The following is a 24,374-nucleotide window of genomic DNA, read 5'->3' as shown; positions in this document are numbered from 1 at the left end:
CGTGAGCAACTGATGATGCTGCAGGCTCGTGTGTACAACGAGATTAACTTGGAGAAGAAGCTGAGTGCATTCAGCTGCTGCATTTGCCATGTTTAGACAACTTAATGAGACAACCCAGAGGCAAATCACCATCGGCAGAACATGTGGTGAATCAAGAAGAATGACATAATTTGTCTTGCATTAACCAACTGTAATATACACGTCTCCAGAACGAAAGATCAGGAGGGGAAGCTATTCTGAGCACGTCATATCTTTGTACGTACACAAAGAGATGCCTCTATCTTGAAAGCTGCCCAATTAACACTTGACACCCACTGTAATTGCTGATGCTCCTTGCTGCATTTATCAGATGATAGCATAACTGTAATGAGCTGTCTGAAAGGCCACGCAGACCGAGGTGAGAGCTGGCAGCACAGTTGGGAGGGACATATTACACCCAGCAGAAGGTTCTCACCATGCTAGGGCTCATCTTGGAGGACAGCCAGGCACAGAGAAACAGGCTCCTGCCTGAGGACTCAGCTAGCCAAAAGCCTGGCAGGAGAACTTCGGCAAACTTCAAACTATCCAGTGCAAGGGCAGCCCCCAGGTCCCTCCACAGCCACAGTTAACTTCACTGAAGCCCACCAGCCCTGGTAAATCCCTTCTTTTCTGAAGGCACAGCCACCTAGGACTCAGTTCCAATACTGACTTTGTCATGAGCATGTTTAGTGATTGACACTACAGAAAGAAACCAGAGGGTCCATCCTACGTCTGCTGAATAACACCCACCCCCATGGCTGCAATCCATTATTTAACAGAAAGAAATGTACTGGAAAGCAAAACTCTGCCTCCAATTCTGGTGAGATATATGAAGATCCCCATCAGTTTCATATCCCTCTGCAGCTTCACAGCAAGCAGCTCACGACCCCTTTTCCCCACTGAGTAATGCTACAGCACTCGAAGCGGCAGTGCCCAAAGAGGGACTGAAGCCCCAAGGCTACATTTTACTCCCATTTACCATCAGTTGCTTCGAGCAGCTCGGGGTATGGGATCAGCATGAGCAAGAGTGAACCAGGGGCACTCCTGAAGCTGGACACAGCTCCTCTGGACTGTGTTTAAGCATGACTCAGATGGAGAGGTAAAGCCCATCATATACTAGTCTTCCACTTTCAGAGGGATCCAAGTGTCTCAAGAAACATGGTTGAACCACAAACACTGATCTGTATCACTGTAGGGCCCATGGATGCAAGAGGGGACCTAGAAGCGTGTCAGGGAGCAGCAGCTGCCCACAACAGACCTCCCTCTTCATCTCCCCCTTCATCTCCCCATGGCAGAGCATGGGCAGGCAGACCGCAGCTGGGGAGGTCACGCTCTTGCCCCATCTCATGCTTCTCCAAGCCTGGAGCTAAAGATAACTTCATCAACAACAAAAACCTCCCTGCAGACTATGAAAATATCCATTCTCACTTCAAAAGTGTTTGGCTTCAAAAGCAAGCTCCAGCCCCTTGGTTTTCCTTTGAAGAGACTTAAAATAGGCTTAGGAAGGGGGGGAAGGGCAGGAGAAGAACTTCCTGGCCATGCGAGCTCCCATGGGGATGATGAACCGACCCCACAAGGCAGCAGAGCATCCAAAACCCGAGGAGGCAGAGTCTGGGATTTTGCGTGGGCTCTTCTTAAAGAGAAGTTTAAAAACGGCAGAGAAGGAAACACAGAAGTTATTTTGAGCAAGCGGATCCGAAATTCGGAGGCGGCATTTTCTTGGACCGGCTCCAGCCACGGCTCCATGCAGCACAAAGCTGCTGCAGCTGAACCGTGCTCCAGGGGTTATTTATAGCAGCCCGTAGGCAGCAGCCATGGGGAGTGGAAGGGTTTCTATTCGGGACCAGGCGTGTCCCACATGGAGATAAGCAAAACTCTCAGAGAGGAGCGGGAGAGCTGCGCGCAGGGCGGTGCTGGGAAAAATTCCTGTCCCAAGCAGCAGGAGGTCCTGAGGGCAGACAGAGCTGCAGGAGTGGCACAGCAAAGAGGGATGCTGGAGCTGGACTTTGTTTAAAACAAAATTCAGGAGAAGTGTGACTGAAGTCAGCAGAAATCATGGAAACCCTGAGGCTAGACACCTTGCTACATGAAGCAAACAGTCTGGGGGGATCTAAAGGTGTTACTTCTGTGCCAAGACCTTCCAGGACCAAACTGTGACCTGGCAATGCCAGCTTCAAGGGGAAAGGTTTTCATTCCTGCAGCCACAGGTACTAATTGTTCCTCGGCATCCTCTCTCTGAGAGCCAAACCACACCAGCCATTTGCTGCCCTTCCCACAAAGCAAGTCATGAGCCCTGGTGCCATGGGAAGGGAAAACATCGCTCTTCCCTCCCTGGCTCCCACAGCTGACAACCATAGTCACCACCAGTGCTCCCAACCCAACCACATGTGCCTGAGGATCTGTGCCCTCCTTGAACCCAAAAGTCCCTGAGTTTCAAGGGGCACTGGTCAGCCTCAAGGGTACAGGACAGGCTCCTCTGAGCCAGCACAAGGGCTGATGCTCTGCAGCGGTGCCCAGGGGATGTGGGTGCCCTACATGCTCTCCACTTGCCTACCTGGGCAATCTCTCCACTGCACCAGAGGCTCAGGCAGCAGATACATGCAGTGGTGGTTACAAATGACTAATCCAAGTAGTAAGAAAGCTGAGGAAATGGGTCATGGTGGAACCATGAGTTAACCCCAGCCCCCATCAATCCTGCATGGCGCATGACAAACAGACTCACCCTGGTTGCTCACTGGTCTCTGGCTTTGACTAGCCCTTGCCAGCCAGCCTGTGGTCAGCTCACTTGTACTCCATCCCCTTGCCAGGGGAGATTTAGACTGGCTATTAGGAAAACTTTCTTCCCCCAAAGGGCTGTCAAGCCCTGGAACAGGCTGCCCAGGGAAGTGGTGGAGTCACCATTGCTGGAGAGATTTAAAAGAAATGTAGATGTGGTGCTGCTGAGGGACACTCTTTAATGGTGACCTGTGCTTTTTGTCCTTACATCCTGGACCTGAAAACCCAGAACATGGCATTATCTGGCCTGGATTAGTCAATGCACAAAGCTTCTAAGTCAGTGCATGTACTGGGGAACTCCACATCCTAAAGCAGACATTAAAAGTAGACATCAGGACAATTAAAACAACAACAACAAAACCCAATAAAGTCCAACTATTTCCTTCTAATGCAAGAACAAAATTAGAGGATTCTCAATGACTCCACAGTAAATGTTTTCATTTCATCATTTTGAAATTCTTGCTGTCACACAGAATTGTTAACAGCTTCTAACCTCTGATCTTTCCACTCTTCCTCTGGACTAGTCAAAAGCCCCTTTTGCATCTCCAAGCCAAGATGAAGCAACCCCAGAAAAGAAATTACGAACCTGACCCTTTCAGCAGCCAAACACAAAACACCCCCAACCCCAACCAGCACAAAACCTAGAATCTGAAAAACAAGCCCTGCAGATTTAATGCTCGAAAGCAGTTTCGCTGATAAGGTTTTATTTACTGCACCAGCTCCGGCCCGATTCTTCCCTTTCTAATGTAAATCAGGAGTTCATAGAAAATCAGAGTTATACAGACATAAAATCCCTGTGGGATCTGAGTCACACTTAGTGCCTTTGAGTGGCGAACGGTGAGATTATCCTTTGCAATGCTAAAAGTGTTCATTTATTCATTCTCTTATTTATGGATGGGGCATTAATGCTTTATGAAGGTATTTGAGGAGGGTAAATGGATAGCTAGGAACACACTCTGCACAGACACAACAGCAGCGGGGGGTGGAAGAAGTTCAAAACAATCCTTTGAATTCCAATTTTCCAGCATAATGCTGAATTTAGAGATAGATAGCTGTGCCCTTTTGAAGGAACAAGCACTGAGACAGAAAACGAATTAAAATTTAATCTTATTGATTTCCACCAACTCAATCCCAAGAGCGAGACAGCCGCGGCTGCCTGCTCCCACTGCCTGCACTGCATCAAACAGCTTTTCAGAGGGCTGACAGTGGGGCAGGGATGGACTGGAGCGGCCACAAGCTGTCAGCACCCACTGCACGCAGGGGCGATGCGGGGGGACCGTGTCCCAGCCCTCGCCACGCTGCGGTGGGTCACAGCATGCGGCTGTGCAGGGCTCCCCAGCACGGCGGTGCAGGGCAAAGTCACTCCGTGTCCTGACGCGGCCTCTCCCATAAATGAGCTCAGTGTTTCAGAGGAAAGCTGACACGTGCTTGGTTGCAGGGACAGCTCTGACACAAGGATGGAGGCTGCTTTTCACCTGCTGGTCTCCAAGCAGGAAACCTGTCTGGCTCTGATGCATGACAGGTCGGTTGAGCCTTCAGCCTCCCAGGTCTGGCTCACAGAGAGCTAGCAATAGGCACCTGCAGGCTGTACATTGTCACAGTGGTCAGAAGAGAAGGCAGCAGCATGAGTCTGCATGCATGGTAGCCAGTGGGACTTTGGGCATGCAAAGGACCTGGAGGAGAATTCACCCAACCAAGTCAAGCTGGGAGGCTGGCACAGCCAGGGCTGCTGCAGTGCAGCTTCATGGAATCATAGAATGGTATGGGTTGGAGGGGACCGTAAAGATCATCTAGTTCCAGCCTCTCTGCCATGGGCAGGGACATCTCCCACTTGACCTGGTTGGTCAAAGCCCCATCTAGTCTGGCCTATCGGCTTCCTCCAGGACACACTGGCATGGAAAGCTCACAGACAGCCTGGCATCCCAGGAAAGGATATGGAGCAATGGCAATGCTGCACTCCCTCCTTCCCCATGCTCAGCAAGGGACCTGGAAATTTCCTTCTAAAGCACAAACACAACTTCAAGCCCAGGTATGTTCCATCAATTTCAAGGGAAGACAGATATAAGGAATCCCAGGAATGACCCAGCAGAATAAAGTCAGAGCTGCAAATACCCACAGATGGTCTACCTGAGTAATGGGGAATCAAGGTGGAAGGAAACTAAATTCTCTCACTACAGTAACTCAACCCAGAGGAATAAATTAAAGCCCACAAAGATGCTGTGCCACACACAGCAGGGATTCATAGAATGTTTTGGGTTGGAAGGGACCTTTAAAGCTTGTCTAGTCCACCCCACACTGCAGTGAGCAGGGACATCTTCAACTAGATCTGGTTGCTCAGAGCCCAGTCCAACATGACCTTGAATGTCTCCAGACTTCTATCACCTCTCCGGGCAACCTGTTCAGCTCAAGAGGGACCAGCTTCCCTTTGAAGGGAAAACACTAAAGGTGGTTCACATGGTTTAACTGAGGAGATCCCCAATGCCTGCATCACTGTCAGCCTCTAGCAGTAACCAAAATTCCCATACCCACCCTCCCAGCACCTGGCTCCCAGAGAGGGGGCGAGATGGGGACTGGAAAACGCACCCTACCTACACTCATGCACCCTGTAGCAGGATGGGTCCTCTGAGCTCCCCACTGCACCTTCTGAATGAATTTGGCAATTGTAGCACCCACCCCTGTTTTCAAATGCTGTTCTGCCTCTTCAAGGACTGCAAGCAGTTTTGCAAACAGGACTCGGATGCTTCTGAAAATGCTTCCCACTAAATTCAGTTTAGTCTACAGATAGTCCCCAAAAATGTTAGCTTCCATTCTCAGCCAACCTTTCAGAAACAGTAGAGGTTGCACTCACAGTTGGATTTTGGCTTGGAGCCATGCCTGTTTTTCTGTTAGAGTACAAACATTTCCCAAAAGGTACTTTGCTGGGTGCAACTTCACTGCTCATCCATGAAGGTAAAGTGCCTCTGGTAAGCACCTACCCAGGACAGGAGGCACCTACATCCAAATCTCCTAAAGCCTTCCCAAACATAGCCACAGCCTCACGGTGCCAGATTTTGCCGCAGTCAAGTGCAGTTTCTCTCCACTCTCCTTCAGCAGAATGTCTACAGTCAACATTTTTTTTTGTCTGGAAATCAATTACTTGTCCAGCAGAGTGTGGCAAGAGGGGATTACAGGTCATGTTTTCCACAATTATCCTTTCCAACGCCGAGGAACTTTTCAAATCATATGTGTTAAGTAGGTCACAAGAGGGAAAAGCAGCGTGCTGGGCTTTTAGCATCAGCAAGCCTGAGTTTTGAGAAAAATCAGAGAGAGGCCAGTGCCAACCTGCATCCCCAATCCCTCATCCACAGCCAGTGCAGCGGTGAATAAAAAACCCCATATAGACTTCCCTGATGAACCATAAGCTAAAATTAGAAACCATTCACCCCTGCAAAGCCACAGCCATCGCCAAAAGGAAAATAGGTCAGAGAACGCCTGGCTAACTCGATTTTCCGGCCTCTCTAGCTGCTCTGTCCTCACGTAACCTCCTCTCTCCCAGGGACCGTTTTTGGCTTCTCCTTTGTCCGGGGTATAAGCGCCCGCAGTGTGCGGCTCCGCGGCAGGCTGGCAGGAGCGGTGGGAACGGGCACGGCGGCACCCGGGGAAGCACAGACCCACGGTTCATGGAAAACCACCGCAGAGCCAGGCGGCAGCCCCTCCACCAAGCGTGCTGCCTCCCACCTGCTCTGGGAGCAGCACCAGCGCTGGCTGGCTGCCCCTTCCACAATATTGCTCTTTAAAGATCGTGCCGGGCTTTGCCAGCTCTTCTGGGGTGCTTTGGTCTCTCGCCTCTTCCCAAGGCCTGAATATCCTCTTTTTATTTGCATTTCTTACTGCGTGCTGCCTCCCTCAAGCGAGCCACAAGCTGAGCCATGCCAGTCAATCAGGCTTTTCTTCCCTTTGTGTGCAGGCTGGAGCCCTGGCTCAGCTGCTTCTCCTGGGAGCAGACCCCAAGGCATCCAACTTCACTGCTTTTCCACAGCACGGAAGTAGTGGAAAGGCTTGGAATTTAGCTCAGGGACCTTCCTACCTCTAGATCAATACCTCTCTGTCTGGCTCACAACCCTTCCCTCCTACCAACTGACCTTGCAATTAAGTGCTAAGCTGCAGCAAAGCCACAGGTCAGCACAAGGGTGCCTGGGGCTCTCCCCACTACAGCTGGGAACACCCAGGGGCTCTGCTGCCACTAAACCCATACCAAAGCAACCAGATATCCAACCACCACCCAGTCTTTTACACCCACAATCCTAATTGATGCTGCTTTCATGTCCTTTCCTCATCCAGTTTTCCTCCTCCTGGCCCCAAGGGAAGAGCAGTCATCACTGAAAGACATCCCAGAATGTGTCCAACAGAGGTGAGAGGCTGAAAGCTGAGCCCAGGGATGCCCCTGAGAAGGACAATTGCACACTGAATCCCACCTGTGGTGACTGGAGCCTCACCACACCCTTCCCTTTGCAGTCTGCACCTCCGCATCTCCCAGCTATGATAATGAAAAGGGCCTCAGCCATTACAATCAGCCACCAAGGCTCTGTCAACTGTCTGTTGTCCATGAAGAGACCAGGTCTTCTTCAAAGGAGGAACCTCCCTCCAGCCTGCCATGGTTTCTATCAACAAAAAGGGAAAGTTTGTTTGGTTTGAGTCTCCTACCCACAGATGAGCTTGCTTTACATGCCACTGACAAGGGAACTTTACAAGACCAGGGGAAGGATCATCACTTGCCCATCCCACAGTTCCTGCAGACATGATGACAGTCAGGTTTGAAATCATAATGAAGTCTGGTGTCAGACACAACCTTCTCTTGCTGAGCACCCACCTGGAACCAGACCATCCTACCACGAAGGTTAACAGCAAAACACTCCTGGCAGCAGCCTGGCTTTGAGGATCAGCATAACTCAGAATGAAGCTGGACACACTGACAAGTGACTGCCACCAGCTCTGGGCACTGCCTGTGACAGTGTGGCAGGTGTTTCAGCCACACACTTTCAAGGACAAATGTGGAACTCCAGGCTTGCTCGTCGCACTCTCTGCCACCAAGCCTGAAGGACTGCTCAGAGTCACAGCACAGGCTTTGGGAGCAGATCAGATCTGTTGTGAAGAAGGTAACAGGAGACTCAGGGAGATGGAAGGGAAGGGGGTGACCCAGCTGCTGGTGAGGTAGAGACAAGAGGTGACAAAGCAGGGCAAGGCTCTGGCAGGACAATCAGCCCTTCACCACATCCAGCTAACAGGGACTGCTATGACACAGGCCACTGGGGACGCAATGGCTCAAGATGACTTTTCCTTCCTGATTCAGGACCATCACCTATTTCTTCCCCTCATGTCCAAGGAAGGTGGGGCTCAAGGGAATAGGAATAAAAATCTCAGAATCATGGAATTGTGGGGATTGGAAGGGACCTCTGGAGATCATCTAGAACAACCCTGGTGCTAGAGCGAGTTCACCCAGAAAAGGTGACACAGGACTGTGTTCAGGAGGGGTTTGAACCTCTCCAGAGAAGACTCCACCACCTCTGTAGGTAGCCTGTTCCAGTGCTCTGTTACCCTCACAGCAGGAAGTTGTTCCTTATGTTTGAGACCTCTTGTGTTGGTTTTTTTTTTACCCTAACCCCCTGCAGAGGAGGCACAAGCTATAGCCAAGATCCCAGGAGAGGGCTGAATGGCTTTGAAGAACACTTAGCACCTACCCCCAAAAGCCCAATGCCTGTGAAGCTCTCACCAGCCGGCACTTGTTAACGCTTCCAACACATTGACCTCAGTCATCACCCACTCGCACAACAGACAGTGCCAGCACTGGGCTTCCCGTGGCTCACGGAGAGAAGCAGATGGGAAAAGGAAAACCAGGAAAATTGTGCTGCCTGGGAGCACAGGGTATGCAATTCCTTCCCCTCCCCTCCCCCTTTTTAGGAGTGGGGCACCTGGATTTCTGCAGCTCCCAGTGAAAATCGCGGGCCTCGCAATTCAAAATAATTAGCGGCTGGTAGTTTCCCTTTTATGCAGAATCATCCCTTTCATCAACACCTAAATGGAAATGAATGTGCTTGATTATCTACCAGAGGGCCCCGCTTCCCAGCAGCGCTCCAAAGCACACAGCGAAATGTGTGTCTCCTCAAGCTGCTATTACAGGCAACAGCTGACCACAACAAACAGGCAGTCAAGGCAAGGCTCCAGAACCAGGGACACCAGCCTGACCTTTGCTAACGCTTCTCACAAATCCGTCCATGTCCTTTCCTTCTGCTCCAGCCTGGGGGGACTCAGAAGCAGCCAGGACTGCTCATAGCTGGCCTGCACTATTGGGGCATAACAGATGGCCCCTCTGTCCGTGCAACCCACCCTACCCCACCAAAGGCCATCCTTTGAGGCAGTTTTCAACCAGGCTCACCCCCAGAGACAAGGGTGGAAGAAGCTATTTAACAGACAGGGTTCTGAAGCACCTCCTCAGCGCTTCAAATCTTAAGTTGATCACAGGAAACTAGCCCCCCCCCCCCCCCCGCCCCTCCCCAGCAGGTTCTTCAGAAGACATCTGTGCTCAATCACACAGCAGAGTGAGTTCCTCACACGTATCCACCTCCCACAGCCTCTACCCTAGAGGTCTCACCCGGGGAACCCCACACCTAGCCCTCATCCAGCTGCCCGTCCCTGGCCAGGGCGAGCCGGCGCGCTCGCAGGGCTGTACTGCCATCGTTTCCAGACTCACCCTGTTCTCGTCGTAGATGATCTGCACCAAGCTGCGATGTTTGGACTCGATAGGAGGCGGGGAGATGGGTTTTTCAGGCTCTGGTGGTTTGGCTGCTTCTTCCTCCAACTGTTGCTGTGGAAGGAGAGGGGGGAGGAGAAGGATGAGTCACAGTGAGAAACGCAGCCGTCCCCATCCACACGAGACTCTCGACCGAAACAGAAGCCACCATGGCAGAAGGCTTCTTGCAAGACACGGGCAGGCTCAGGACAGGGAGGGACCAGGAAGAGAGCTGCATAAAAACCCCTGCCACGCAAGCACAGCCCTGTTCTGTCCTAGGCACCTGGCCCATGCTGGTGGGTCAATGCTTTTTAGGCATGGGGGGGTGAGGATATGCCTTGAACAAGTCTCCTGTAGAGGACTCAAAGCTAGAATTAATGATTTTATTGAAAACTCCTAAGGGGAGCTGCAGCTCCCTGCTGCTACCTGCCTTAGGAACTGCTGCCAGGCTGCAGGTAGCAGTGGAGGAATGAGAGGCAAGGCTGCCCTCCACCTTCAGGCTCTTCTTACAATGCTGTGGTTGGAGGAGATGCCCCAGGATGACTGTTCTCAATGAAATGACTTGTGCAACCGTTGCCCCTGTGGCATGCAGCCAGATGAGCCAGGAAGTACAGCAGAGGAGGCACCATCACTATGAAAGGTGGTCAGACACTGGTCAGAATCAGGCCAGTGAGATTCCTGCCAGCCCTCCTGGCTGAGGTGAGCAGTGTAAAGTACTCAGGACTGCCTGCAGAGGACAGCAGGGTGCTCAAACATGGGCCACCAAGATACCACTCGGTGAACTTGTACAGTGAACCCAAGCACTCAGGTTGCAAAACCATGCAGCATGAACACATCATGTGTCTCTAACCATCATGGCAGGCACAGGAAGAGCTGCTGAGGGCACCAGTCTAGAATAAGCCACCTTCCAGCATCATGATCTTCTTGGAAGGCAGCTTTAAGACCCATTTGTCCTCTCCTTTCACCCAGGCCAAGCTGTCCTGAGCAAAACCCATCAACTAAGTCAGGCTCCAACTAGAGAAAGCCCTGTAAAGATGAATGACAATCAGAAGGGTGTCCTGCTCTCAAGAGACAGCAGTGCTGAGAAGTTCTCTTGGTTGGCTCTTCAGCTTTTCTGCTGCATTGCCACAGCTCCACATTTCATGGCACCTGGGATTTGAGGTGCAGCAGCAGAAATACACTGTGCATTGTCCCCCAGCTCCATACACCAGCCTATGCTAGGACAACACCATCCAAGGTGTAGGTGTCTCATCCCAAGCTTCCTTACTGCTCACAGCAGAAACATTTAGGAGCCCAAGAGCTGCTCCACAAACACATCCACCACATGTGGAGTAAAATACACCCAGCCCCAAAGTTGGCTTGAATGCTAACTACTCCCTTGTGAAAGGGGAAGCAGGAGGGAGCAGGTCCCATGCATGCACCTTTAAAGATCACTGATCGTGCAGCATGTTCCTACCCACCTACAAGCTGCTCAGGCCATGGTGGACAATAATTATGAACTGCTAGATTTAGAAGTGTGCTTCTTAATACCACCACAGTCAGCAAGTTTATCTGACATACGACCTGCACCTCCAGCTCTCCCAAGGGGTACAAGGCAGGAGGAGACATCTGAGCCCTTCCAGTAAGTCCAAGGAACCACTCAGCCAAAAAAGGAAACAAGAGATTCCTCCAGACTCCTCCTGGAGCCGTTGGCTCCCTGTGAGGAAGGAGAGCACAGGCTGTGCACTACAGCTCCAGGGCAGCACAGGCACAGGAGAGGTTGTCAAAAGAGGTCTATATTTTTTTCACTGCTCAGCTTTGCATCTCCAAGTCTCTGTATTTTGTCCTGCAGCTGAGGTGTCTCCTGCTGAAGCGAGCAGAAGATTGAGCCAGTCTCATACTAGCAAAAAAATGCATCTGGGACTAAGAGCAATTGGCTAGCACCAGAGGTGAGCACAGCTCATTCTTCATGGTCCAAGAAGAATGTGGGCACCTGTTCATCCTTCAGATCATCCCTGCTTCTGTTGATGACCTCTTCAGCAAAACTAGGGCTGTAGGATGCAGTCCAAGAAAACACTTACACACCTAGACAGGGCTGCTGGCTTGGCTGAAACAGCTCAGAAGCCTCCCATTAAATGTGCTTCAATGGGTAAAGCAACACCATTCTGTGGACTCCACTCATGGTCTACCTCCCCACAGGTGCACATCTCTTCCCATAAAGGGAAAAACAGCAGCATAAGAAACACCAAGACACAACTGAAAAAAGCCACCAGCAGCAGCCAAACGGCTGAGCAATGCCCTAGTGGGGATGAGGCTCTGGCAGAGGCAGGGCAGCTCGAGATCCACATGTTGACAGCAACATGCCCACCTTGAGGTCTTAACCTAGGAGTGACTCCAGCCACACATAAGCACAGCCAGGAGACAGCCAGCTCAGACCACCTGCACCCTGGTAGGAGCTGAACCTTCCCCAGCACAGAGCAGGTCCATCCCCTCCTGCCCACACGGAGCCACGGCACGTCGAAGATTCCAACCACGCATGAAACAGCCCCAAAGCTTCCTTCTCTTCTCAACCACAGCTGTTGCTCAGGTGGCCCAAATCACGGCACCATGCAAGGGGGACCAGCTCTTGGGGAAGCCACGGCTGAAACCACAGGCTGCAGCCAAGCAGGTGTCAGCATCAGCTGTGACACTTCCACCTGCCCCCTCCTGCTTGGCTCCTAGGGCATCCCATCACAGGCCTTCACTCCCACGGGACAAACTCCAAAAATCTCCAAAGACAGAGGCACCCCCAGTCAGATTCTCTACTTCTCTTGGGGAAAATACATCAGTAAAAACAAACAAACAAACAAACAATATTGGCAGAAACTTAGCTACATTGTTCTGGAAAGCCACAAGCATTCTGCAAAGCAGTTGGGTGTGCTGTAAGTGATTTCAGACAAGAGGGTTCGATGGTGGATCAGGAAATGAAAGCTTGCCAGTAAGTGGAGGCTCATTAAAAGCAGCTTGTTAGAAGAAAAAAAACCCCAAAACCCAAACCAACAAATCTAATTATAGCAGAAATACAGTAAAGAATTAAACTCTCCTCTCTGTGGTGTAACACAGGACCAGATGCTGGAGGTAAGGATGTGGGCAGAGTCTGCAGGCAGGGTCTACAGGCAGCACACCTGACTGCAGCAGGCTCAGCCCATGACAGCTACCCCTGGGAGCTGTGGGAAATGGCAAAGCAAAATAGGTCAAGGTTCCCAGACACGGACAAAATGGATTTCTTAAAGGTCTGCCACAAAAGCTAGGCTGGGACTGTGACCTTTAAAGGGAGAGAAGCAGGAGGAGAGATGAGTCTTGACAGCTCCACACTCTTTCCTTCCCCACTCCCAGCAACGGCTGCCCGAAAGCCCCTTCCTGTCCTCAAATGAAAGACAGTGCAGGGATGGTGAAGGGATGCAAGATGCCATCATTAGTGGTAGTCCTGGATCCTACACCACCCACAGGCCAACTCATTTCCAAGTGGAGAAGGTGTCTTCTCTAGGTAAGAGTCCCTTTGACCAGACCTCATGCTGTGGAGGGGCCATCAGAGCCCGCAGCACAGGCAGGAAGGTTGGTGACATTTCAGGAAGACCTTATCCCCACACACGTCCACTCCTGTGCTGAAGGGACCTGCCTGATGAAGCCAAGGTCATTAAACACACAACCAGCTGCCACACTGCCTTCTGTCAGGCAGCCATCACCTGAGTACTGAGATACTTCACCTGCCAGAGGGCTTCCAGACACAGGGCATCTCTGAAAAAGCTCTTTCAAAGAGCTGAGGAGAGAACAGAGGAAACTCAGCCAGGAGAGAGATGGAAGGGAAAACCCTGAAGCTCTTCCACCCAGCCAGCTCCACCTCCATCACCAGGTGGGAGTGTTGTACTCCCGGAGAGCCCTTTGCCCAGCTCCGGCACCACTGCAGAGAACAGCCCAGAGTTTATTCTCCTGCAGCTCCCCAGTAGCACTGCCAAGAATAAATGCATGAGGATTATCCTCCCCTATCAGGAAGGGGGGGAGAGGACACAGCGAGCGCATATGGTGCATGAATGAGCGGGGGACGGCTGATGGAGGTGGCCTCCTGCCAGGGGTGTGCAGGGTTTGGGGAAGGTTTCTCAGCCTGCTGAAGATGTTTGCTTCTTGCAAAGTCCAGGCAGAGCCTCCCTTGCCTTTTCTGGAACAAGCATGAAGAGCGAGATGGTGGATTTGGTTTAGTTGGGATGGGGGATTTTGCACAGCCTTTCCATCCAGATGTATTTCATCACCCTGAGAAGGCCTCCCAAAGACAGAGGGAAAAAGCATTAGGGTATTCCGGCTGCGCACAATCCCTGCCCTGCTCCGCCAGCCCTCCTGCAGCAGCAGCGTCTGTCTCAGGCTGATTGCCTTCCCTCGCTCGTCGCTCTCCTGCGCTGACAGCTCAGATGCACAGATGGACAAAATGTTCCCAGAGCATCTCAGATAGCAACACCAACCCCCAACCCCCCCTCAGGAAATGCTTCCTCCCAGATGTGCCAGCTGTGCTGGAGGGCTGGGCTGGGGAAGGATCCTATGCTGGGGGTGGGATTTGCTAGCAAATTACTTCACCATCATGTGCCAAAAAATAAAATAAATTAAAAATTGAAAAAGGAGGGGAGGAGCTGCTTCTGCTGCCAACAGCCGCTTCCACCTTCTTCCCTGCTCAGCAGAGCATTTTTGTGGGGAGGAAGAATCATAAAACTTGTTCGGAGGGAAGAAATAAAGCAACCGAGCAGCCAACAATAAAAATCCCATTTCCTTACGGAAGGACAGCTTGGTTTTAACGACAAGGAGCATATGCTGCTCCCGTCAGCCTCAACAGCAGCTCCTCAGCATCCCTGAGAAAAAAAAAGAGCCAGGCAGAGTTGTCAGTCCTCCTGGCTGCCATCAGAGGGATCTTCACCACTGTGATGGGTGTGCATCCTACTCGTGCAGCCCCTTCTCCAGAGTGGAAAATGACCGTGGTTTGCACCTCCTTCCTCAAATAGGAGTTAAAAAGATAGACCAGTGACCAGACTGCTGGATGGGAGTGGACACCAACATTGTGTCTAAGCTTCCTAAGAGGGAAAGGGGAAGGGCTGACTTCACCCAGCTTCCACCAAACCAAACCAAGCATGAGGAACCGCTGTGGTTTCATTGCTCTAGATGTTCCTTTGGCCCCTGTAAGCCAGCACACATGGTTGCTTCTTTGTACAGCTACTCCTGCCTACTCTGGGCTCCCTCTCCCTAAGCACTGCGATACCTCTGCAGATAAAAGGCAACAACAGCAACAAAACAGTCCTTCACAATAATTAAACAAGACTGTTTGAAAACAAAACCACAACATCCTGCTTCGTCTTGCAGGAAAGAAAGGGATAGTATCTAAATGGGAAAACCAATCTTATGGGAAGGAAGGTCAACTGCATGCTCATCCTTGAGGAGCACTTGCCTCAGCCAACAGCCCAAGTAAAGATTCTGCTCCATTGCTGAATTCCTGCCAGCACATCCCTTGGGAGAGGTCATTCCTCTCAGGCACTCTGGGATCAGCGGCTGTCGGGGAGTTTAGAAACTGGCCCCAAGCAAAGGAAATAAAACAACCAGTAAGAGAGGCAGAGAGAAGTGACTTGCTTTAGGAAGTGAAAGCCTTTAAGTCTGTGGGCTTTTTCATAGCCATCCCCCAAGGTTTTGTCATATTAATCCCTTAATGGGTTTATGGTAATTGTACACATGGTAACCTTGAGCAGGCGATCCTGCTACTGGGGAGTGCTCTTTTGCAGGGGGAAAGCACCAAGTGAGAAGATCAGATTCAAATCCCTGGCTCAGGCACAGCTCTGATTGGAGTTGAATCAGATGATGCTCATGGCTGCAGGGCTGTAAACCTTGGAGAAGGGGACTGAGTGCACAGGAAGGGCTATTAGGTCATCACAGCCATGTTTTAAACAGCCCAGTACTATAATAATGGCAGCTACAGCACTGGGGGGAGACAATTGCTGGAAAGGAAAAAGAAAAGACCTTGTGCTAATGTTGGTTGGTGCAGACAGCTCAGGCAACCTAGGCTGCCTTCTCAGCTGCCACTGACTGCTTGCATGACCACAAGGTAAGCCACAGAGGACAGGCTGTTCTCCCTTTAAGGTACTCTGACATGCAAAAGAGCCCACAAGCCAGGTTTCCACAGCTCTCTCCTCTTGCAGTTACCAGCTGCAGACTGGCACTGCAGCAACCACCTGTCACGAGAGGGAGCATGGGCACAGAGGTCATCCTGGTGGCACCGCAACTGCCACTGCCCCTCTGTGGACTTGTGTGAGCAAGGATGAGGATGTAAGGCAACACACAGGAGTGAGGATACATGCTCCCCTTTGGGCTACAGCCTTTTACCTGCTTCTTCTTCAGCTTGGAGATCTGCTGCTCCACCATGGTGATCTCGCGGTCGACGCGGTCCATGTTCTGGATGAGCTCCTCCTTCGACAGCCGCGCCGGCAGCAGGTCCAGCTCCGCGTCGGCGTGAGCAGGGCTCACGGGCGACACAGGCTCCAGTTTGCCAGGCAGGCCACGATCCTAGGAAGCAGAAAACCACCAGGTCAGCTCTTCAGCAGGAGACTTTGGATCCTTCCCCTGCCCTCCCCCTCCAGCTGTCACAGCTCCCTGGCCTGTTCCCAGTCCCTCTGAGGCAGACACACCCCTCAAAAATCCTGCTAGACTAAGCAGTACCAGCTGCCAGATCACATCACTGCAGTGCTCCACAACCTCCAGCATCTCCAGAGAGCACCAGGTCAGTCTCCCAGGGACATGACAGCAGCTCATCTTCCTGCCAAAACCTCCTCAGAGGCTCTCACCACCTTCAATGCTACCCGTATTCCTGCAGGATCAATAAACCCATCCATATTCAGGAGCTCCCAGCAGCACTGTCCTTTCACATCTCAGCAGCCAGCTCAAGGCTACATCATCTCTGCAAAAACAAGGCAGCCACAGACACATCCTTCTCAGCATTAGCCACACTGAGGAGCAGCATTAACCACACTGAGTGAGAAAGGGCTACAAGGGCAGCCCCTAGGAGAAAAGAGTACTCCCATCTCCTTCATGCAGGTCCTCCTCCACTGCTCCTCCAGCTCAGAGTGATGGTGATCAAATGCATCCATCCAGAAACAGAGAGAAAGGGGACAGGTGAACTCAGCTGAGATTAGAATAGCCTGAACTGTTGAAAATCAGCTTTCTGAAAATTCCAGGCAAAGACACTCTCAGCTCATAAGACCCTTCCAGTCAGAGACTGGACAGATCAGCATAAACTCTGGCCATCACAGGGAGCAGCTCTGATGACCAGGAGCTGAGAGAGCTGACAGAAGGAAAACACATCAAAACATTCAGCTTTGCCTCCAGCAAAGCAACAACCTTGTTGAGCCCAAAGAGCTTGTATGCCAGGAGCATCCTGGAGCCACACCACCCTTCACCTCTCCAGCTCCAAATGAAGGAGCCCACCTCCTGCAAACACAAGTAGCATGCCTGGATGCCCACCCCTGAGGAATGCACATGGAATAAAACAGCTGTTTATTAGCCACTGGTCATGCAGCTGGGGATCTCAGCACACCAACTGCCTACCCTGATCCAGGATGCTCCCCTCTGGCAGCTACCCAACACCTTAATTAAAAGTGTATCTATTCATTTGCTTAGTGAGAGGATGGATTTCTTTTGCTGGAGGGGTGAGGAAGAGGAGCTGCTGCTGGTTTGTAACCGTAAACCACTGCCAGGCTCGGTGCAGCTGCTCAGGAGGTGAGGGAAGTGGGGAAGCAAACAAGTAAAGAAGCTGACACGAATCTGCTAGCTTCAGTACAGCAGCCCTGTGCCCACAGACAAAGCCAAACGTTGTTCTGCACCAAACGGCACAGAGTGTCCTCCTCTCTGCGCTGACAGCCAGGGCTAACCACCAACCCTCTCTCCAGGGTCAAGGGTGACATGATGGAACTTGGTGGCACTGGGTTAGCATGGACCCTCTGTGCTGCTTTGTCTGGCCCCAGGTTTTTCACTGGCTGTGTGGCAGCTCATGCCAGATGTAGCAGGCATGCAGATGCCACCTTGGCACTGTTCAGCATCTCAGTAACATCTGCTTACCAAGAAGCAGAAGGCATGCAAAGTGGCCTCCATCCTGCTGCTGGTGGGGAGGAAGTACAGTGAGCTCCCTCCTGGAGGGGCTGCACCCACAGTCCAGCAGAGCTTCAGGAATCTGGCTTTAAAGGTAATTGCTGCCCAGTGGGGCTGTGCTGAGATGAGCTCCACCCTACTGCCTTCCACAAGGGATGAGCAACATCATCCACAGCAAAGCTGGAACAAGGGAAGGTAAAAGAGGCTATTTCCTAACAAAGTGGTTGTGTCACAGGACACCAGCATGCTTCACTGGTGCCTTCTTCCTCTCCCCTACTCAGCCTTATTCTAGTTGAAGGAGACATCAAGTCAGGCAGGGAGGAATCACCACTGGGTGCAGTCTGGAGGGTATCAACACCATTCCCGCTGCTGCCATCAAGGGACATCAAAGAAGCAACCTGAAACCCCTTCTTCATTGTCTTATGTGGGGCTCATCCAGCCCTAAGAGCATTAAGGAACTAACAAATTAAGCTGCTGGCTTCCAGCATCCATCCCACAAGAAGAGAAACTTGAACATGAAAGATTTCTGGAGAATCCCCAAGAACAGATCCTGTCTTGTTTTACTTCCCCAGCATTAGACACCAAAAATGGTCAGTCTGCTGCAGTGGGAGGCTTTGTGTTCTCCACAACTGGGTTCTTTCTTTGGTAGTTTGGGTTTTGTTTTGTTTAAGCCAAGAGGAGCAAGACAATCACAAGAAGCAAAAGAGAAATGAGGTGTTCATCAAATCTTGTTCAGATTAAAGTAAGGGAAGGGGAAGTGTCTTGTAGGTGCAAAGGGGTTTCTAAAGGAAAGCAAGCTACCTGCCAAAAACACAGGAAAGAGACTTCTCTGTGCACATGGAACAAAAGATATTATCTCATGCCTGCCAATATGCAAGACAGGGCATCTCTAAACTGCTTGGCACAAGCCCTTTGGAAACCCGGGTTCTGATACGTTTTTATCTGTTCACCTTGCAGAATCTGAAGTAAAACAACAGCAAAGCTGAGTAAGGGGAACAGCTGCAAGTCACAGCACAAACCCCATCATTATCTGGTATTAGGTGATGATTAGAGCAATAGAAAGAGGCAATGTCCCTGGACCTCAAATTCTGGTCACTGCTATTTCACTAGCTCCTCTCTAAAGAAAGGGAATGAGGAAAAAAACCCCAAACAACAAAAAACCTTCAAATAAAACCTTGTCCGTGCAATGGTCTTGTGGAAGGTGTCCCTGCCCCAAACCAAAGTAGATGACCTTTAAGGTCCCTTTCAACTCAAGCCATTCTGTGATTCTAAGTCCAAAAGGCAGAGCTCCCAAATTTACAAAAGGCACAAAGGGGCTCTTCTAAATCACAAAAATGGGTTGAAAAGATGCTTGCAAAGCCTGGAGTCCACCCAGAGCCTGAGGTGGACTCCAGTGAAGAGAGAGATATCAGCTAGTGCTCTGTTTCCTAGCACTCTCAAGAAGCCACTCCAAATATATTCCTGCTCTTCAGACAGGACCATACCCAGGCCCTGAGCAAGTGCAGCGTGAAACGTGAAATTCTTCTTATTAACGTGAAGGCACAGACTTCCAAACCAGCATGAGCTGGGAGAGCTGGAATAAATCTGCTGGAGGGAAGAAAACAATTACTGCATTACTCAAGTTGATATTTTCTCAGTAATTACACTGTTTCCATGTGATTTGTTTTTATACAGGGCTAACAGCTACTGTAGTTCCTGTTTATCCCCGGCCTTGTTATTATGTGATTTGTATGATTACAAGGGTGGGCGAGCTTGGGGGGGAAGGGGCTGCAGAAACTTTCCTGCTGCAAGAGGTGATTCTGCAGCGAAGAAAACAATCATCACCCAGGATTATTTATCAAAGAGCACGGCCAGGTGTCAGGGCTGGGTTTCTACCACACGTTTTCATTCCTAACGTAGTCAGTGTCAATAGAGCAAGGCTGCTACACGCTGCCGGGCAGTGGCTTTAAAATCATGGGAGGAACAGGGGAAGGAAAAGCATTAAGTCAAATGTCCACTGATGCTCTGAAGAGTAAATAAACCTCTGGGTAAAATTCAGTGTCACTGCCTTCAGACATCAGCAAGTGGGTCCACAAAAGAGACAATGGGAACCCAACCCTGGTCCCAGGCAGGACATAGAATCATAGAATTGTTTTGGTTGGAAAAGACCTTTAAGATCATTAAGTCCAACCATTAACCCAGCACTGCCAGGTCAGCACTAAACCATGTCCCTCAGCACCACATCTACAAGGGTTTTCAATCCCTCCAGGCATGGGTACTCCACAACTTCCCTGGGCAGCCTGGTCATCTAGGATTACCCTTTTAGGGAATACATTTTTCCTAGCGTCCAACTTCAACCTCCCTGACATGTTGGAAGCTGCCCCAGACCATCACCTCCTGCTTAGTTTGCATTTCTAGCCCACCCTGCAATACTCCCAGGGAGTTTGTGGGAGTTGGTAGCAAGAAGAAAGGTGTGTCAAGTCAGCACCTACAGCTGGATGCAGCCCAGCCTCTGTGAAGAGTAATTCTTCTCAGTTGCTTCCCACCTTCAGGAGACAGCACAACAGCAGCATCTAACTCCTGCTGAGAAGCACATTCCGACCTTTCACATCCCTTGATGACATCAGCTGCCTCTTCAAAACTACACTGGTGGGGGCTCAAAGCCTCCACACCCCCAGCCAGAGCATGTAGCACCGGTGTGTACCCGATGAGCAGAGCCACTTGCTTGGGACAACCTTCAGGATCTCCAGCACAGCACCATGGTGTTTGCCCTACAAATTATCTACTCTGAAGTCCTGCTCTGCTTTTCTAAACCATATTGTTAGTAACATTTCCCCAAGCCCAGGACAGATTTGGGGATGTCAACATCACTTCCATAGTCTGTTCACTTTCTAATTATCAGCTGGCAGCAGCATTTTCTGCTGGAGCACCATGAGGGATTAAGAGGTGTTTTCTCCAACTCCTGCCTACTTGCACATCACACGTCCTCACAGGCTAGAGAAGATTGCCAAAGCAGGCAGAAGGGGCTGGGGCTGCTCAAATGAAGTCTTCCTTCAACAAAATCCAACAGCCAATGAAGAACAAAGGGTGGGTTTGTGACCAGCCCAGCCCCCATCACCTGAGCCTCTCACAGCAGCACAGAGCTGGTGACTACTTCTGAACTCACCAGCAAGCATTGCTACCAGATCTCATCCGTCTGAGGCTGTGCTACACAGCAGGGAGAGCAGCTCATCCTCCCTGTGAGGAACCCATGGCTGAGCAGCACTGCACATCCCAGCAGAGGCAGAGCCACAGGGCTTTCCCATACACTCTGGGACCAAAACACAGCAGGAGAGCCAACACCCCACACCTCTAGTCATCAGGTTAGAAGGTAAAACACTTAAGTGGGCAAAAATACAGATAAAAGGGACTTCTTTTTTCTTAATTGGAAAAGTGTCCACCACATTGTGGTGCATCAGCAGCCCCAAGATGCCAAAGGGGCTGAAAACCAGTATTTAGTTTCCCTGGAGAGATTCCCAAGTAGAGAGCCTGAGCAGTGAGAAGTACATCAAGTTACTGCAATTCTTCTGTTCATTACAATCTGCTGCACTAATGCTTCTTTCAAGTTAACTCTCAGATACTGCTGGCTCTGGGCTGGGCTGTGTACCCACAGCCACTCGAGGGGCTGCTGAAGCAGGGGTAGATGTGCCTGTTGGTGTCTTCAGCATCACTGCAGGGAGCACTCAGTGCTGTTCACCAACCACCAGCACAGGGGTGTTCCTGTGCAAGGCCAAGCAGCATCCACAAGGAATGCCATGCGTAGGATCAAGGCATTGCCCACCTCCTTCCTCTGTCCCTATGCTTCATGGCACATGCAGGCAGGGGGGCATGAGCAAAACAGGGACTGCTTTCACTAGATGCAGCCCAGAACGTGTTCTCATGGGAATGAAGGTGGAGACTATGGAGCTGCCCTGAAGACAAAGCTGATTTATTTAATTTCTTCTTTTCTTCACTAAATCTGTGACTTTGTGAGCAGGCCTACGAAATTCCTTTCCCCTGTAATCCAGCTGAATTCCACGCAGAAAGCATCCCAACAATTTCTAAGCTTGCACAAAAAGTAGGTCAAAAAACTTCCCCAATGTTTCAACAGCTTGAAGCAATTTAACTGCAAAACCAGTACCAAATGCTGACCCTCCCCTCCCCACCGCCACCAGCAGCTTTAAGAGGGTGGTAAAACCTCAGCAGCGAGCGCTCCAGTGGAACGTGCCAACCCAAGCCTACAGTCTGCTGTTGCACAATTTGCTTGTGCTGAAAAAAGCTGTTCCACAGTGTCATCCTGAACAGGATGTTAGGAGTTGGAGGAGACCTATGGAGGTATTCCAGTCCAACCCCCCTTTCAGAGCAGGACCACAGAATCTAGTGTAGGTCACACAGGAACACATCCAGATGGGTCTTGGAAGTCTCCAGAGAAGGAGACCCTGCAACCTCTCTGGGGTGCCTGTTCCAGTGCTCTGTGACCCTTACAGTAAAGAAGTTCTTCCTCATGGTGAGATGGAACTTCCTCTGCTGTAGTTTACATGCATTGCCTCTTGTCCTATCACAGGGTGCAAGTGAGCAGAGGCTGTCCCTTCCTTCTTGACACCCAGCCCTTGGATATTTATAAACATTGATTAAATGCCCTCTCAGTCTCCTCTTCTCCAGACTAAACAGCCCCAGGGCTCCAAGCCTTTCCTCATAAAGCACGTGTTCCAGTCCTTTAACCATCCCAGTAACCCTCTGTTGGACTCTCTCAAGTAGATCCCTGTTCCTCCTGAACTGGGGAGCCCAAAACTGGGTGCAATATTCCAGGTGAGGTATCCCTAGGGCAGAGTAGAACCTCCCTCAATCTGCTGGACACACTCTTCTTAGTGCACCCCAGGATACCACTGGCTTTCTTGGCCACAAGGGCACATTAATGTCCCATGGAGAACTTGTAACCACCAGGACTCCCAAGGCCTTCTCCACAGGGCTGCCCTCCAGCAAATCGCCTCTGGATCTCATGATGGCAGGGAACCACCTCTGGATCCCTTCAGCAGATGCTGCCTCTGGATCTCATGATGACAGGGTATCTCAGAAGCACAGCACAGCTGTGCACAGCTTACGGATTCAGGTAGCCCAGAGTAATGGGCGGTCAAACCTGGAAAACCTTGCTCCGACTCCCACCAAAGCCCAAGGCATGACACCCACAAGTGGGTGCTGGGCCTTTCATTACCTTCTTGCCTTTCCCCATTAGTGGATAATAATTGCATGGGACCAGAACATTCCAGGCTGACATGGCAGGAGTGGTGAACTCTCACCTACCTATCTACTCATTACAAAGAGGAGCTAATTGCTCCACCTCCCATCAGGAATTGCCTGACTCTGCCTCCTCTTCATTGCTGGATTTTAAGGTGACCCTCAGTTTGTTGGGACATTGACTGCCTGGACTGAGATTTTCCATGTTGAATATTTGCTTCAGACCTTTTTAGGCTTTTTCTTCTATCGTCTTTTTTTTTTTTTCCCCCTAAATACTAAATTTCAGCCCAAACAACCTTGCTGCTTCCAAGAACAAGTTTACAGGAAAAGATGCCTTTCTGCAACATTTAAGAAGATTCTGTGAACCTTGTCTTTGGGCATCTTTGGTGCACTTCAGACACATCTGGCAAGGCTGCTCTGCTGGATGGGGCACAGAGCAATCTGACCTAATTGAAGAACTCCCTGCTCATCACAGCAGGGGTTGGACTAGATGACGCTGAAAGGCCCCTTCCAACCCAAACCATGTCGTGATTCCACGAACCAGGAAGACAAGCAGGCTGAGGAGCCTCTCACAGCCCCTTCTCCGACAGCCTTCTCAGACCCCAGGCACAGGAGGACAGTGAAAAGTGCATACCTTGCCCACAGCCTCTTCCTCCACCATGGCAGGAACCCAGCTCACCCTATGGGCAGAGCCACATCCATGTCTTGGTTTGAGGAGCAAAATCACTTCTTTTAGGACCAGCACTGGCCTACAGCAATGGAAAACAACCCCAGACTGACAGCACTGGAGAGGTACAGGTTCACATGGAGAAGGCACCAAGCACCTCAGAATCCTGCATCAGAACACTCAAACCCATAACCCGAGTGACTAAGGCATGCCGGGGCCCTGCGGAGCCAAAAGGAGGGAGCTGAGCGAGCTCACCGAAACAGCGAGGAGACTGTGAACAACACGGGCAGGAGGAGAGCGCTTGTTTGATGTCTCTGAGAAAGGAACAAACTGTGACAAACGCCTCCAGTGACACCGAGCGCCCGGCGGGAGGCACGTTTCTAATTGCCCAATTTGGCACTGGGCCAGGCCGGTGGGATTAGCACCTCCCTGCTTTGCACAACCAGATTTTCAAGGTAATGGGGGAGTTCATCACAGAGCTGACCACTGCTCCTCCCAGCAAGGGCTCAAACCACCCTCACCTTCCCTGCAGTCAGCTGACCCCAGGCAGTTCCCACAGGAACCTCTGAACTATCACCGTGGACTTCCACGGAAATGTAGGATGTGGTGATGTGGACTCATGTGACTTCCAGGGAGTTGTAGAGAGCCAGAAGGTCCCCCCTCAGCCTCCCTTTCCCCAGGCTGAACCACCCCAGTTGCCTCAGCTGCTCCTCACCACACACACATGCTCTAAACCCTTCACCAGCTTTGCTGCCCTTTGGGCGTGCTTTAGCATCTCAGAATCCTTGT

The 24,374-nt window shown here is 50.9% G+C and overlaps 1 protein-coding gene across 10 annotated transcripts in view; it reads right to left on the bottom strand.

The window, feature by feature from the left end:
• The window catches only part of NCOR2 (nuclear receptor corepressor 2), a 259,628-nt gene that overhangs the window by 115,667 nt on the left and 119,587 nt on the right, over window positions 1-24,374 (bottom strand). For all 10 annotated transcript variants that reach the window (XM_068157439.1, XM_068157445.1, XM_068157447.1 and 7 more), the window contains 2 exons: window positions 15,929-16,108; window positions 9,521-9,634 (listed from right to left, as the gene is read on the bottom strand). In XM_068157439.1, coding sequence (XP_068013540.1) covers window positions 9,521-9,634; window positions 15,929-16,108 — 294 coding nt within the window. The remainder of the gene's footprint in view (window positions 1-9,520; window positions 9,635-15,928; window positions 16,109-24,374) is intronic.

The sequence above is a fragment of the Melanerpes formicivorus genome, unplaced genomic scaffold (genome assembly GCF_026170545.1).
Source record: "Melanerpes formicivorus ecotype bairdi unplaced genomic scaffold, bMelFor1.0.p_v2 SCAF_36, whole genome shotgun sequence".
In the NCBI taxonomy this organism is placed as follows: Eukaryota; Metazoa; Chordata; class Aves; order Piciformes; family Picidae; genus Melanerpes; species Melanerpes formicivorus.
This window is presented reverse-complemented; position numbering and strand designations above follow the sequence as displayed.